The sequence below is a fragment of the Callionymus lyra genome, chromosome 9 (genome assembly GCF_982586985.1).
Source record: "Callionymus lyra chromosome 9, fCalLyr1.hap1.1, whole genome shotgun sequence".
NCBI lineage: Eukaryota > Metazoa > Chordata > Actinopteri > Syngnathiformes > Callionymidae > Callionymus > Callionymus lyra.
Genome location: NC_141826.1, coordinates 9,868,355 through 9,885,069, shown reverse-complemented (window position 1 = coordinate 9,885,069; position 16,715 = coordinate 9,868,355). Strand labels below are relative to the sequence as shown.

Here is a 16,715-nt window from a genome sequence, read left to right as displayed (position 1 = left end):
TCCGCCGTCGTGTTGTCGTATCGTGACGATCGGCTGGTTTAAGATGCAGCAGCTGAGGCTCGCAGCTGATCTGATGTTTGCTCGTCCACAGATGACGGCAGCAGTGAAGTTAGCTTCACCTGAGAACTTTGTGAAAACTCCTGAAATATTTTTAACTGGGTCACCTCGCTCTTTTCCCTGTTTCTGTCTGTCTGTCTGTTTATCTGTCCGTCCATCAGTATATCTCTCTGTCCATCTGTTCTGACTGTCTGTCCTTCAATCTGTCTGTCTGCCTCTTTGACCCTCTGTCTTCCTTTCCGTCTCCCTGTCCACATGTGTGCCTGCCTGTCTGTCTGTCTGTCTATCGCCTCTTCTTTGTGTCTGTCTGTCCGTAGATCTGTCTCTCTGCCTGTCAGTCTGCTTGTCTGTCTGTGTCTCCATCTGTCTATCTCCATGTTTCTATGTCAATTTGTCCACCTGCCTGTCTCAATGCCTTTTTTCCGATTAGTCTCCATGTCTGCCTGTCTAGCTCTCTGTCCATCTCTCTGTCTTACTGTCTCACTCTCTATGTCCATCCGTTTTTCTCATGATCATGATTCTGTCTCTGTCTCTCAATCTTTTCTGTTTGTCCCTTGGTCTTTTATTTTATCTATCTGTCTGTCTTCCTGTCTTTGTGTCCACTTGTCTTTCTGTCTCTGTGTCCGCCTGTCTGTCCTTTAGTTTTGTCTTTTTGTCTGTCTCTCTGTCCCGCCGTCCACTTGTCTACCCGTCTGTCTGTCTGTCTCTCTGTTCTTGCCTGTCTGTCTGTCTGTCTGTCTGTCTCTCCATCATTTTGTCTGTTAAGTGATCTGTTTTTCTACCTGACTGTTTGTCCATATGTTTCTATTTCCATCTTTCTGTCTCTCCATCCGTCTGTCTGTCTCACTCCTCATATGTCCATCTACCTTTCACTCTGGTCTTTCTGTCCATTCCATCTCGTGGTATATGATGAATTTAATGTTGAAAGTTACTAAACTAGTTTCTACTGAATCATGAGAAGAGTCAGATGATAGTGTATCAGTGGTGTAAAACCATGTAGTAACTTGTGACTCGCTGTCACAGGACACCACATTAAAAAGATGTTAAGTTATCGTTATCTACATCCTGTGTGACTCCCTGCTGCGCCGCACACATGGTTTACACGACTCGCCCCACGTCTCCTTGACACTGCTATTAATAGAAGATCTTCTAATGGCGTGTCAGGGAAGCTGAGGTGATGGGTCAGAACACGCCCCGTCCTCGGGCCCTGCTGAGAGGCAACATCAGGACCGTGAACCTCACATGTTCCCGCTCACCCCTGCAATGTGTTGGAGGATCGCGCTCCACCGTCAAGGACGTGTGTCGTCCTCTTGTGTCGTCCTTGTGTTTCCTCCTGGCTGTGGGGAATCTACTGACACTGCAGCATGTGATGAACCTTCAGGGATCTTTGCTCTAATTATGGCAGCAACAGGAACAGTGTTGAGTATCATGTGCTATCATAAGACGCCTGAATACGATACACAGTCAAACATAAGTGCATTGATTGTGGAGCTGCAGGCACAGAGCGTTCTAACGTATAGTTTATTTTTCGCTCACAACATATCTTGGAAAAAAGAATGAAGGCACTCATTCATTGCTCTTTAACAAATGTAGAACCATTAAATAAAAATAAATTCAAACCAACTCTATATATTTCTGCCATTATTATTATAATGGCACTCTTTCTCCTAAATGACTATGTTTTCTCCTAATATGTTTTATTTGTTTTGTGTTTTTTACTATTTTAAATTAAATATTTTGTCCCCTAAATGTATTGTAACTACACTATGTCATAATTCTCAAATATTATATTGTATATTTCTGTCACAGTCGATTGAAAATATCTTTTTTACAAGTTAATATATTTCCCCCCGTACATAATGATCATTATATTAATTATTTTTAAATAACTTTCATATAACTTCTTATTGACATTTCTTTCCACAAATAAATCCAGAAAGAATATATATATAAATAACAATAATACATTTCATTTTCCACTGTCTCAAGACTCAAGGTCACACCAAAAAAAAACCAATAAATTCACGTTGTGCAATATTATCACAAAGTATAATTGGTTCTTTGATTCGGTTTATTTATTAATTTATTTTTAACAATCTTAACACTCTGGAAGTTTAATTGCCTACCCATGATCCAACTCACCGAATCAAATAAATTGAAATAAATAAAATATATTAAAGATGTATAGTTTTACGGTAACTGTAAACAAATCTCATTACAAGAATAAAAAACATCAGAACATAAATGTTAGTATTTACTTGTAGATACATTTACTTTTGTAGTAGTCTCTGATGCTAAAACTTCAAGGAAAGTTTCAATAAATCTTTAATAACTTTTCCGTTTTATGCTAGTTTTGGATGGTGAAACTTTATTGAATCCTCATATTTTCCTCATTTCCAGGCTGGAGGGAAGCACTACCACCCGACCTGCGCCCGCTGTGCCCGCTGCAACCTGATGTTCAAAGAGGGCGAGGAAATGTACCTGACAGGTGAACCTGAACCTCATAAGACTCACACCCACGCAGGTAAACAAACTGCGGCTGACATGTCGTCTTGTGCCCTCTCAGGCTGCGAGGTGTGGCACCCTCTCTGTAAACAGGCGGCGAGAGCCGAGCGGAGACTCAGGGTGAGATTGACTTCACGAATCAAACAGCAGACATTGTCGTCTCACGCTCTTTATTCGGGTTTCTCGTGTTGCTCCATCACAGCACAGGCGACTGTCGGAGGCCTCCATCTCTCCGCCGGGTTCTTCCATCGGATCCCCGAGTCGTGTTATATGTGTGAGTAAATAGAGGATTCGCTGGAGTCTCCCTTAGTTCCCACTAATATTTAATCAAGCACAGCGATGAAAGGTTTGCTCACTCCCTTGGCCTGCTGTCTGTGTCCTCACCTCACTCGTCATCAGTGGAAGCATGTGACACTTCAGCTCTCACTTTCAACAACTAACCAAACACGGTGGTAACGACTATAACGCGCCTTGTTAATACACTTCTACGACTCACACTGCGATCCCATATGGCACTGCATCAATTGACAAAGTCACTGTTTTATTAGTTTGAGCTTTTTGTGTCTAATGTTGACATCTCTCTGAGCAACATTAAACAACAGTTACACACATTTTTACTCAAGTATTGACTTTTTAAGGCGTGTCAAACTCAAGGCCTTGGCCCGCCAGTTGGTTTCTGCAAAATCCAAGTAGATGGATGTTGATATATTGACTTAAAAAGTGTGTTTAAGATAAGATAATGATGACGAAGACATTTAGTTCGAAATGAAAGTATCGGAATCAGACCCTTAAAGTTTGGTAAATATTGGCCCCTTGTGTGGTTGAGTTTGACATCGCTGCTTTTACGATCATATTGCTGTTGTTGCATTCTTCCAAACTGTTGTGACTCCTTGCGGTTTAGCTGATGTTAGAAAATAATGAGAGCAGAATATCCGAATTTTAGACTCATATGACTACTAGCCTCCAAAACCTAGACCAGAGTCACCTGCATGTATGCAAGAGTTACACTGGCTTTTAAGTACAATAATCAAGGAAATTGAAATAAAATAAATGTTTGAAGATATAGATAAGGACATGTTAAATGATGTTTGACATGCATATTTGAAATACCATTGAAAACATATGGCTGCTGTGATGAGTTCAATTAGAGGGAGTGGCAAAGAGAGGGATTGATTGATTGATAAAATTAGTCGGAAAATTTATTTTGATATTCAGACTAGTAATTTACATATTTGGATGCTGTAGGAACAAGGATATATATATAAGTACTTAATAAGATACTAGAGCCGACTGCAATATCTCATCCTCAGTCATCGCCTTAATCTTGTAGCTGCAGGGGACGCGTTGACTGCCATCTAGCGGCTCGAATGTAAATTGCAGCACAAAAATAACTATGCACTGTGTACATTTGTATGTTAATTATAAATTTTAAAAAATGAATTATTTTACTTTTCACACACTTCATTTAAATATAAAGCATAAAATAAAAACAAAAGTTGTGATTTGAAAGCCAAAATGAAACCAGATAAAAATAGTTTTAAAAATGCTTTTGAACATCAATTGGGTTTAGCTGAAAGAATACATTGTGATATTTAAGTGTATTGACATTTTTTTTTAAATAAAAGGTTATTGTTATGTTCAAAATGTATAATAGTTAAGATATGTCATTTATTCTTAATTAGTTATAATTTATTATTATTAGTTTATAGTCATAATTGTGCGAGTAAGAAGGTATTTGACTAATTAAAAATGTTCAGAATGAACAGCATCACCGAGGAGTTATTGACAGTTTTCCACGAAGCCACCTCACGCCTGCTGTTTGTTAGTCACCCGGCATGTCAGGGGTTCCTCTGCATGCATGCAGGAGTCGCTCGCTCCCATCACACGATCAATGACCTTTCCTTCAGGTGATGGATGAGGTGGAAGTGCAGAGTAAGCACGACTCTCTTTTGTCAACCCGCTCGTCTTCCACCTCCTTGCTGCTCCTGAAGGTCGACCAGCCGACGTGTTTGCATGTTCACTCCATCACCGGGCTGTGCGGCGCTTCCTCGCACAGCCTGTTTCAACCTGTGGAGTCGCTCATCAAGTGTCGTCTCTGTGTTTGGTGGATGTGTGTGTCTGTGTGTGTGTGTCCTCTCCTCAGGCCAGAGTGGAGAATGAGTTCCTAGATTATAAGGACCTGGCAGCTCTGCCAAAGATCAAGGCCATTTACGAGGTCCAGCAGCCGGACCTCATTACTTCCTCATACCTGCCCTACTACAGATACACCCCCGATGACAATCTAGACTCTTACAGCTATGGGGAGGTACAACTGCTGCACTGGTCCTCTTCCACTGCTCACTCACATGTGCCCCCATATTTGAGACACATAGACGGTTATTAAAGTACATTTTTCTCTCTCCTATAGTCACTTGGAACCCTCTCTCCATATTCTCAGGTAATAAATCCAGACTCTACACTTCATTCATGATTCAGTGACGTCACACTGCATAAAAATACCTGCCTAAATTTAAGAAATAAAAGCATATATCTACCGAAGCAGTTCTCAATATTATTATTATTATATGTATTTATTTGCAATAATTTATTTCTGGGCAGTCACAAATCCGAGGAGTTATCATGCTGATTAAAAACTTTTTAATCTAGAATACTATGATAAAATAATAAAAAAAAGTTTTAGGATATAAAACTAGCCTTTCTAATAAACTTTAATGTTCTAGTTATTGTTATTTATTTATTTTATTTGTTTTGATCTCATTGATCAAAATTAACTCAATATTTGCAATAAATAATGTTCTATATTGCAAATATTTTTGACAGTTTATTTGAGATTCCACAACCTCTCACCACAACTCAAAGCTAAAAAATACTAGTATTTAAAAAATGTGAAGTATAAAGTAGTATTTGTCCATTCCTTTTTTTCATACTTCCTCTAAAGATTGCTTTCATTTTGAACAGTCTTTCCCTGTAAAGTTAAACTTTTGTTTCTTTTATCTTAATGCATCTTAACTATGCAATTTTTAGCTAAGCTCTTACCGGCTGGGGACGGGGGTTTGCATTCATTTCCATTATGGCAAAAGCATGAGAAAATGTTTTAAAGCTTGGAAAAGAGAAAGACAAAGTAATGACAATTATTTAAAAAGTAAACGCAATCAAATACTGACCTTGACAGGGTCACAGGAGACAAATTTGCGGTTGTAACTCCATTGCCCAACCAGTAGGGGGAGCCACAACGAATACGATCAATTTATATTATTTTGCTCTATGACTCGATTTTGAGCTCTAGTCTTTCCTATAGACAGTTATTGGGTGTTTTTTTTCATTAAAATGATTTATACAACTCAATAAAGAGTTTTAGTTTGAGACGTTTAACTGACACTTTGTCTCCTCAGGACTACGACAGCCTGGACATCAGGCAGAGACGCTGCTCTAGTCCAGGTTACATCGACTCGCCCACGTATAGTCGTCAGGGCATGTCACCCATCATGCCTCGCTCCCCTCAACACTTCGGCTATGCTGGTCAGTGACAAGTTTGTTACATCACATTTTAACGTAGATCTTACGTTTACTTTTTATTAGCTTCAGCGTAGAAAAATATGATTAATTTATTGAGAGACCTTCATCGCTTCCTGCCCTTCCATGAACTTTTCCACGCGTGCGTTGACACTGTACCATTTTTTTTGATGTTGTCTCGGCACACGTTTGAAAAGTTGACCAATCTTTGAATGCCTTCATCTGCATGATTAAAAACTCATGTTTCCTTATCTGCGATTTGGCCGGGGCTGACCACAGGCTCTGAGAGCGGCAGGAGTTCACCTTATTACGGCCAAGAGGGGCGCCCGAGCACACCCACCACTAACCAGCCCCCTAAACATTTTCATGTGCCAGGTAGGACGCCTCACCTCCTCATCACTCACACCCTCGCATCACTCCCGTGTCTCTGTGGGTTTCCTGACGGCTATCCTGACCAGTTACTGATGGTTGAAGTGAAAAGTCAATCAAAATTTGCGACAAATTTGATATAATTCACCTTTTTCTGTGTAAAATGTGTAGTCGACCTACTTATATATCATTAGTGATATTTCATTCTTTTAATTAATAGGGAAATGCTTGTTTATTTATGTGTTTATGGCTTGTAATGTCAAACAAAAACTAGAAAACGAATTAAAAGTGGACAAAAAAAACAACTTAAAGTTTACATTTAAATTGAAAATTTAAAGTTAAACCTGTCGGAAATTGTTTTAAAACATTATATGCGCAAATACAATCCTTGGTATAATATATTTCATTTTGGAACATTACTTTTTTCATTAGTTTATGAGTATTTGAGGACATCCATGAATTATTTAATTTGCAATTTTTTTCAAGGTTTTTAACCGTTGTGTTATCTCTGGGTCAAGGTGACCCGAAGGCCCAAAAACGAATGTAATTGTTTTATCCTTTGTGTTGTCTCTTGGTCAAGGTGAACGACCTCCCTGGCTTCCAGAAATACATATGCAGTGGGGGAGTGATTCACCTTGACCCAGAGACAACAGAAGGGATACCACAAACACATTTGTTCTTCTGCCTTCGGGTCACCGTGACCCAGAGATAACACAAGTTGAACTTGCTGCTGTTGCTTTTGCAAAACCTGTGTTTCTTCATTTATGATTTGATAATATCCTAAAACAGTCGGTTTTGTGTGGCGAAACATATTCTATTTTGTCTATAATGCAAACACCAATGGGTCAATGATTGACCCTTGTGGTGCTCCGCATTAAAATCCTGTCTTGAGTGGTTGAATTCCCATGCCGTCGTTGCAACGATCGCTCTTTTCCATTTCAACTGTCCATTTCCTCTCTCTCTCTTCAGCCACAGTGGACCCCAACATCTACAGGAAGCCTCCCATCTATCAGAGAACGGGTACAGTGCAGTTAGCGCCGCCTTAGCCTGCCTGTCCGGTCGTCAGTGTAGTCGTGCTGCATTCCAACTTCCTCACATGGATGTTGCCGCTGATCCGTCGGTCAATACGCGACCGGGGCCGCTGACCGTATCGATGTGAATCGACGTTTGAGTTATGGCTTAAGCTGAAGGCATTACAAACCGTGCGAGAGGAAGCGCGGGAATGGAAATAGAACTCTGTGGATTGGCTCGCCCGCCTGTGCGTGCATGATGATGGTTTCGTGTCTGAAAATAACCTTGGAATTAACCATGAATGAGATAAAGGGTTTTTCAGGCGTGACATGGGTTGAGTACATGCGACCCGGAGGACTCGCTAAATGAAACCAGAACAATGGGAACAGAGTGGAGCGGAAGGCTATTCATATTTTAAAATGATTTGACGTGAAGTCACAGAGTACATTTGTTTTTGACTCAAATAACAGGCACCTGTTTCTGGCACCAGTTTAATAACATAACCGCTTAAGTTGCATGTGCTAAACACAAGGAATGATGGTTAAATCAAGCTCATCCACTGATTTAAAAAGAGTTTCTATTATCTTGTGACAGTAACACACTGACTAAAGGTCTGTTTTGTCATCATCTAAAAGCATTCAATGAGATAGTCTAGTACATGCTAAAATTAGGAAAAAACATAGAATAGAGTGTGAAATCTTAAGTCTAGTGTCGCATCTGTTTAGTATGGAGCCTGTAATGGAACATAGAAGAAGAAAAAAAGATCTGGAGAAGTTAAAAAAGATCCTGAGAAGTTAAAAAAGATCTGGAGAAGTTAAAAAAGATCTGGAGAAGTTAAAAAAGATCTGGAGAAGTTAAAAAAGATATTGAGAAGTTAAAAAAGATCTTGAGAAGTTAAAAAAGGTCTGGAGAAGTTAAAAAAGATCCTGAGAAGTTAAAAAAGATCTGGAGAAGTTAAAAAAGATCTTGAGAAGATAAAAAAGATCTGGAGAAGTTAAAAAAAAGATCTGGAGAAGTTAAAAAACATATTGAGAAGTTAAAAAACATCTTGAGAAGTTAAAAAACATCTTGAGAAGTTAAAAAACATCTTGAGAAGTTGACCTCCCGAGATTTTTTTTTAACTTTTTCGTCGCTGTTTGTCATAAGTATCACATGAAATTCGGTTTAGTAGATGATGGTCTAGGACTTTGTAGGAAGACTTTGCAAGACCACTTTAAGATTCCCCAAAAAATAAGGGATGGACGAACATGGTCCTCTTGCAGCTATTATCTGCTCGAGGTGTCTCTCACTCTCACATATTATCTCAAGAACACATTGTAATTCCTTGTACTCGAGGCCAAGCTTGAAGTAGAAGTCCACAGATTGAACCGGAAATAAATCACAGCACTTGTTAGTCTCGCAGTGACTCTCGGGCCGAAAAGGGTAATTAAAAAACTTCTCAAGATCTTTTTTTACTTCTCAAGAAGTCTTCTTCCAAGTCCCCCTTAGGGGCTCTGTAGTTTAGAGCCAGCGGTTAACAAATATATAAGGTACATTTTGTTCGGCCTGGATTGTGGTGGATATTTTTATCCCGGCGTGAATGAGCCCCTGTTTTAAGGTGTTTGACGCAGTAGTTCAAGTCCCTCGATCATTTCCTCTCGCATGCTTCGTTGTGTGTATTTATGAATTGTAGTTGTGTCCATCCCTCCTGTGGAAGTACATCACTGGCCCTTCAGAGGCTTCATTATGATGAATCGGTTCATCATCATCTCTCAGAATCCATCTGAGACACTTTCAGTGGCACATGGAACTTTCTGTTCCCTTCAGTCATCGATTATGACTTCAGCAATAAAACGATGATTGATGATCTCGAAGCCACACGGACTCGAGAAGTCGTCGGCTGGTTATGTACTCACTCCCGACTCCACTCCTCTATTTGTTGCCACATCTCTCATGCCGATGTTCCAATAACCTTTTTTTTCCCCTTTTCACCTCTTTTTGAATGCATTCCAATCCCTTTTATTCACTTCCCTTCACTTCCTGCTCCACTTAACCCGGTGACATTGCTGCTGTAAGTACCTCCCTCCTCTCAGTTGTTTTCATCCTGTCAATAGATCCGTTTGCCTGATGATTCTCGTCTATTTGTTTGTTGACAAAAGCGCCGCCGCCAAACTTCTAAATTTAGCTCAGTGCATGAGTTGAACCGTGACAGCGTTCATTTAGGAGTGACAGATGGGCTCCACCATCCATTCAGTCGGAATCATTGCAGGATGTGAGCACTTATGGCTCATAGATCTAAATCACGTGCGTCGAACCTGTGGGCAAAATCTGGCTGCCAAGTACTTTTCGTGGCAGTAAAAATTAAAATAGATAAATGTTCATGTCGATATGATGACCTTCGTCTATCTTATCTGATAACTAAAAACATCTTATCGTGGTGTTTTGGTGAAGGAAGAAAAACTCACAGATTGTTAAAATAAAAAGAGCCTCCAAGAAGGAAAAAGATAATATCACAACTGGACACAAGACAGCTTTGTAAAAAACATGCCTTTCAAAGATTTTCGGCCTCCTGTTGGAATGGGTATAAATGTATATTTAAACCCTGCCGATTAAAAATATGATTACATTTTACAAATAATTCCAACATAATAACATCTTAAGACGTTTTTATTTGTTCAGGCTTTTCCTTGATTTTCTGGAACTCCTGTTGTGTTATGAGTTTTATCTTGACCTTTAAAGTATATACTTTATTGAATATTGTTTTGATTGTTTAAGCGCTTTGTGACCCTGGTCTGGAAAAGTGCTTTACAAATAAAAATGACTTACTTACTTACTTAATAAGAGTACTCTGTCCTGCTTCAACAATAAAACAAACATGGCGGCTAATTTATGGAGAGTTACAAGATTTTGTGTGGCTGTTTCATTTCATGCATGAGATGTCATTACAACCCAAGTGAACTTTGCCCACCATTAGAGCGACGCACTTCAGATTCAACACGCTAACAGAATTTTAATTTTGTTTGTGTCGACACATGCTAGTTTTCTTCTTTAGAGATGTGTAAGTTACTCATTTAATTAATATTTTTACAGGTGGGATAACAAGTCAAGCCATACATTGTGTTTGTTCTAATGTTTTCGATGACAAATGTAACCATATATTTTGTTTGTTATAATCTTTTCTATAACAAATGTAACTATACTTTGTTTATATTATAAACTTTTAGATAATGTTGAACCATTATTTGTGTTTGTTATTAAGTTTTAGAAAACAAGTCGAACCATTCATTGTGTTTCTTATAAAGTTTCAGATAAAAAGTTAAACATAACATTTTGTTTGTTATAAAGTTTTAGATAAAAATTGAAACATCACATTGTGTTTGTCATAAAGTTTTAGATAAAAAGTCGAAACGTGCATTATGTTCTTTTGTTTTAGATAACAATTTGAACCATACATCTTGTTTGTTATAAAGTTTTATATAAAAAGTCGAACCATTCATTGTGTTCTTTTGTTTTAGATAACAATTTGAACCATACATCTTGTTTGTTATAAAGTTTTAGACAAAAAGTAAAACCATTCATTGTGTTCTTTTGTTTTAGATAGCAATTTGAACCATACATCTTGTTTGTTACAAAGTTTTAGATAAAAAATTAAACCATGCATCATGTTTGTTATAATATTTTCGATTACACGTCGAACCATACATTGTGTTTGTTGTACAGTTTTAGATACCAGGTCAAGCCATACATCTTGTTTGTTATAAAGTTTCAGATAACAAATCAAACAATGAATTGGGTTTATTATAAAGTTTAACATCACGAGATGAACCAAACATTGTGCTTGAAATAAAGTTTCAGATTACAAATGAAACCATGAATTGGGTTTATTATAAGGTTTTAAATAACAAGTCAAACTATACATTGTGTTCATTATAAAGTTTTAGATAATAAGTTGAACCATACATTGCATTGCTATAAAGTTTTATATAAGATTGATTATGACCAAGAGCGCTCCTTGATGCACATCTTTCAAATCTAACTTAAGTTATTAAGACTAATGGCAGGTTTTCCGAAGTCTCAACATCAACACTTCTGACACTTGTTTCATGACTACCTGTCTACTGTTCATAACATAAACAGGACAACACAAACAAAAGTTAACTAGCGAACAGATATTCCCAGAGTGTTTGGTACAGCCTCATTCTCATCTTAACTATGTGAAGAAATGAAACTCCATGAAAACCCGCATCAACTGCACTGACAAAAACTGTGATATAGGAATTCAATGGGTCATGGATCGGCCCGACGTGGCTAATGGTTAACAGAGTGGAGAGTGATCAGTGTGACATTATACCACATGTCGACCCCATTGAAAGTGCTCCAGTCTGGAGAGGCATCGATATCTCCTCACGCCGTTTATGAAGCGCAGCTCAGGCTGAAACTGAGCGCTCTTTCCTGCTGGTTATTTTCATGCAGCCGCCTCAAATATCGATCTGCTCTCCGACGAGAATTCCTCTGGAGATGAAGCCGATGCATGGGCTACCTGGTTGACGACGATTTGTTCTACCTGAATAGGATGTTTTCTCTCATTGTCCGACCGAAAAGTGGCCGATCATTTCACTTCTCACACATTTACAGACGGTGCTTTACTTGCAGGAAGGACCTTTCTTTGAGATCCTGACCTTGTTAATGTAAATGGGAGGAAACAGTAATGATCTCCCACCGTTTTTTTTAAAATGGATCTTTATTTATTAAGTTGTTTTCTGACAGATCACGTGGTTGCAGCCACGAAAAGCCGGACGAGCGAAGACATCATGAGGTCGTCCAGACTGTCCACTTACTCTCCAGAGCCCTATGCTCAGTCTGAGGCAGACTATTACTCCTACACCGGCTCCCCCAGAGGTGAGGAGGACTCACTACAAGTGTTGAAAATCTGTTTTTAATTTCAGTTTCTTTGAAGACCTGCATTTAATGCTTTAAAATTGAAAATAAAATAATTATTCTTTGACGATTTATATATATATACTGTAAATGTATTTATAGATCTATATTTATATATACAGTTTTTGTATAATGTGTGTTTTGTTGATAAGAGTGACACTTAACAGAGTGACACTTAAAAAACAAAATCTGATAATTTAAATACAATTTTTCTATTTTGTAAGAAATAAATGACTTTTAAATTGGCCAGTTTTGTGTAAATGTGAAAATAAAGTTCAAACAAATATCGACAATAGGATTAAAAACAATAAAAATAATCTATGTGTATCTTAAATTCGATTTAAATTTAGAAAATATATTTTAAAATGCAGATTTGCTGATATCTGGTCATAAAAAATACAGTTTTTCAGGATGGATACTAAGAAAAGTTTAAATACTGGCATCGAATTCTGGCCAAATTCTATGTGAAAAGAATCATTATTTATAAATAAGAAAACTACTTTAGCATTATTTATTTTTGTAAAGCAGCGTGTAACTTACTCTCTCAAAATAAAAGGGACGTTACTGTTGAACTAAAGCTTGTCTCTCCATGTTCACACTCACTTTAACTCACTCATGGGAATTTCTCGCCTCAGCCTATCGAATGCCAAGAAGACGCTTCTCGACAGGAGGAGATGAAGAGACTTGGAGTCGCGGTCTTCAAAGAGTAAGCGCTTCATTATCCATCAACACCAACACCGACCTCCGTCTTCATGTGCGCCCGTGTCTCCCGTAGATTGGGAGTGGCATCGGGAGGATGATCCTCAAGGAAGAGATGAAAGCGAGATCTGGTTCCTATGACAACGACCCCTGGGGCAGTGCGAGGAATTCTCGTTGCGGGAGCAAAGAGACGCTGAACACTCCGGGCTACAGCAACACGGCGTACAACAACACAGTCAACGGATGTAAGGAGTCTTTATTTATCTGCACAACTTTCCATCCGGTCGTGCCGTCAGATTGTTTTATGGACCTCAATATTTCCTGTCGCCGAGGTGAAGGGGTCAAGTCAGAAAGGGTCATGGCTGAAGGCCGTGGTTGGTTTATTGAGTCGGAAAGACCTGATCTGGTGAAGAGCAAGCAGCTCATGTGCAACTGTCTTCATGAAACTAAAAGAAAACAACATTTTTTAAGAGATTTACTCAAGACACGTGTTACTTCATCGTGACCTTCAGTGTTCAACGACAGGCTTGTAGCAGAACGATCATTATCACCACCATGAAGAACAAAGACAGATTAATTAAGAAAGATGGTGATGCTCATTTAACAATATAATTCTTAACATAGGCTAAGATACCAATATGAATCTCAATTGATATTATCTTTTTATTTAGGAGAATTATCTTAATTCTTATTTACTTCAACACCAGTTTCACTCCTAGATAATTTTTGTTCCTTACCTTAAAGGTGAAGTAAACATTGATTTAATTATTTTTGGGTTTTATGTGGCCAACCTTCTGCGGGGGTAAATAAAAAGACCTGGTGGTCCGGTTTTGCCCCCTTGAGTCTACTTGTCCTTTATCAGCTTTTCTTTTCATTTTATGTTATTTATTCTGTTAAAATGTTACATTCTGTATGTCCTATCCTATTGGTGGCACACTTTTTTTAGCACTAGAAATATAATTTAATGTAAAATTTAACATCGTATAAGTTGGGATCCAAACGTAGCACTTCAAATAATCCATATTTGGGCCCATGAGCCAAGTGTGACACGTTATCATCATCATCGCTGTCCTTTTTTGTAGTTGGATTTAAGTGTTTTTGAGACACATGCAGTCGACCAAACTTGACATTTTGACTCGGCGTGATTAGTCATACAGTTGTTTTAGCCTCTGACATTTAAATACCAACAAGCCATCATCTGAGTATTTATTCTCCCCCCACTCCCTGCATGCTCGTCATCCCCTCATCTCTCCACGTCTTTCAGTGAACGTCTCGCTCTCTATGCTCACAGCTGGTGTCCCACATCCTGCTTTATTGATGGTCTGTAAGATCTCTCATTATAGCTTTTGCTCTGGATGGAGCAGCTACACTTGTTTGTTTCTCATAAATCCCTAATCTGAACTGAGCTTTTAGAAATTCAATGAAAATGAGAATTAATTTTATTTTTATTTGTTTTCTTTTGCAGCCCCTCGATCGCTGTACAACATAGAAAGTGGTGAGTCAGCAGAATTTTTTAATTTTATTTTCTTAAAGCGTTAGAACATCTCATGACGTGTTTCATATTTGAAATACTTTATTTTCTTAAAAATCGATCACTCGTTTGGGAGGTAAATACAGAAGGCCTGCTACCGCCATCTTCTGGCGAAACAGTGTATTACATATAAACGCACCCAGAAATCTAAACTATAAATACAACATTAAAACAAGAAAGAATGTTTGCAGAATGTTCTAAAAAGAAAAGTATGACTCTCTTCATTCTAGATTTCGCCTGTAAGTCATCATCTTTACCAGGATATGGACGCAATGGCGTCCAAAGGGTGAGAACTTTACATCACTTAGTGCTTATCCTCTTAAATACATATTCTTTACGTTTCTTTTTTCTTTCTTATGAAGCCTCAAAGTGCAGACTGCTACCAGTACCAGTATGACACCAATAGTGAGCTCAACTGGGGCTGCAGAGGTGATTTCATATGACATCATATACTCGAGAAAATTCTGTTATGTCTGCTTAAAACTCGCTTTAAATCAATTTCACTTTCTGATTTCAGCTGAATACAAGGTATGCTTTTGTTTTTATCTTCTATTATTTAGATTATCAGTTTATTCGCGTTATATTTATGCCCAGTATAAATTAATGGTATACTTGAATTATAGGTAGAACCTTAGGTGTTTAGTTGTTTATAATATATTTATATTAAAATACTACTGCTTTTTAATGTTTTTAATAATAAAAAAAAATGTTCCAGATTAACCATTTAAAGATGTTTTGTTAAGACATTTTAGATTTTATTTACATTAAATTATCTTTATTGGAGAAAATATAAATCCCTGATCAGACGTGTTCCATTTTATGTCTCAACATAAAAAGCAACTACATTATAATTTGTATTTATATGATTTTCTATTGATTCATTGCATGAAAAAAGGCGTTATTATTTTCTTCTATACTTCATTTTGGATTTTCTTTCAGACGTACCCTTATGATGCGCTGATAGTTACCACTAGGGGGCGCAACAGACTTCCCAAAGATGTGGACAGAGCGAGGCTGGAGGTGAGTTCTTCTTCAATTGTCTTTCTTTCTTAAATACATTCTCCCTCATTTATTTTTGTCTCGTCCCTCGCCAGCGTCACTTGTCCCCCGAGGAGTTCGGCCAAGTGTTCGGGATGACCCTGGAGGAGTTCGACCGTCTGGCTCTGTGGAAGAGGAACGAGCTCAAGAAGCAGGCCAGACTCTTTTAACAACAACGTCTGTTGTTAAAAAAGACTCAGTTTCACTGCCATGGCTGAAAACCTGTTCTAGATCCAACCCCAAAATCTGGTCGCGCCAGCGTTGACGTGAAGTGTGTGCAAGAAGCAATATATATGGGACTGGCCTGAGAGATGCACGTCGCAGGCCGGAGACAGTGTGTGACCAGACCTCGCAGTACGAGGAGACTTTTTGGCTTTGCCTTATTTGCTCTTTAGATCTGTGTGTGCAGCACCAGCAACCTGTAGAATGTATTTGCAGTGGTTTGTTTCTGTCACTTTATCCGTGTGAATGAAGAGTTCCGCTTGTTTACACCTCATCTCTCCTGCGTCTGCTGGAATAATTGTCATCCCTGAAAGTTGACTGAGAAAAAAAAACAATTATGGACAATTAAAAACACACCTGGATTGACGTGATCATAAAAACCAAAGCTAGTTATTTCCAGCTGAAGGATGTGGATGTGAAAACCTAAACATTTTATGAAAGAAGTTGTTAATATGTTGCAAGAAAAAAAAGAAAAATCCAGGGTTGTGAGTTGACTCAATTTCTTTAATTTTGATTTTGTCACCAATAAACCTTTAAATACACATGAGTCGTTTTGTTTACTTAACAAAAAGAAAAAAAAACATCACGTCTCTATTCATATATATGTTTGTAAGTGAGAAAAAGCAGGACTTAACTTACTTTCTTGTTTTAAAAACATCAAATAGAAAGTGATGTTATTTTTGTGTTAGCATAGCTAGTGACAGGAAGGAACTGTGTATCGTATCTTCTCTACGGTTAAACATTAGCTTTATAAATGCTACAAATTGAATGATTTACAAAACCAAAGGTAAAGTTCTTTTTCAAGTATAATTTATTATGACACGGTAAATGCATTTTTTCCTAAATTTTATTA

At 38.0% G+C, this 16,715-nt stretch overlaps 1 protein-coding gene across 1 annotated transcript in view; it reads left to right on the top strand.

The window, feature by feature from the left end:
• ablim3 (actin binding LIM protein family, member 3) overlaps positions 1 to 16,404 on the top strand; it is a 51,406-nt gene extending 35,002 nt beyond the window's left edge. Inside the window, exons 7-23 of the mRNA XM_087799643.1 lie at positions 2,458 to 2,545; positions 2,624 to 2,682; positions 2,765 to 2,836; positions 4,706 to 4,867; positions 4,970 to 4,999; positions 5,955 to 6,081; positions 6,355 to 6,450; positions 7,414 to 7,464; positions 12,217 to 12,333; positions 13,008 to 13,078; positions 13,148 to 13,316; positions 14,537 to 14,566; positions 14,833 to 14,888; positions 14,965 to 15,031; positions 15,120 to 15,130; positions 15,542 to 15,622; positions 15,697 to 16,404. Of these exons, the coding sequence (XP_087655769.1) occupies positions 2,458 to 2,545; positions 2,624 to 2,682; positions 2,765 to 2,836; positions 4,706 to 4,867; positions 4,970 to 4,999; positions 5,955 to 6,081; positions 6,355 to 6,450; positions 7,414 to 7,464; positions 12,217 to 12,333; positions 13,008 to 13,078; positions 13,148 to 13,316; positions 14,537 to 14,566; positions 14,833 to 14,888; positions 14,965 to 15,031; positions 15,120 to 15,130; positions 15,542 to 15,622; positions 15,697 to 15,810 (1,401 nt within the window). The 3' untranslated portion in view covers positions 15,811 to 16,404. The remainder of the gene's footprint in view (positions 1 to 2,457; positions 2,546 to 2,623; positions 2,683 to 2,764; positions 2,837 to 4,705; positions 4,868 to 4,969; positions 5,000 to 5,954; positions 6,082 to 6,354; positions 6,451 to 7,413; positions 7,465 to 12,216; positions 12,334 to 13,007; positions 13,079 to 13,147; positions 13,317 to 14,536; positions 14,567 to 14,832; positions 14,889 to 14,964; positions 15,032 to 15,119; positions 15,131 to 15,541; positions 15,623 to 15,696) is intronic.
• Positions 16,405 to 16,715: the final 311 nt, after the last annotated feature.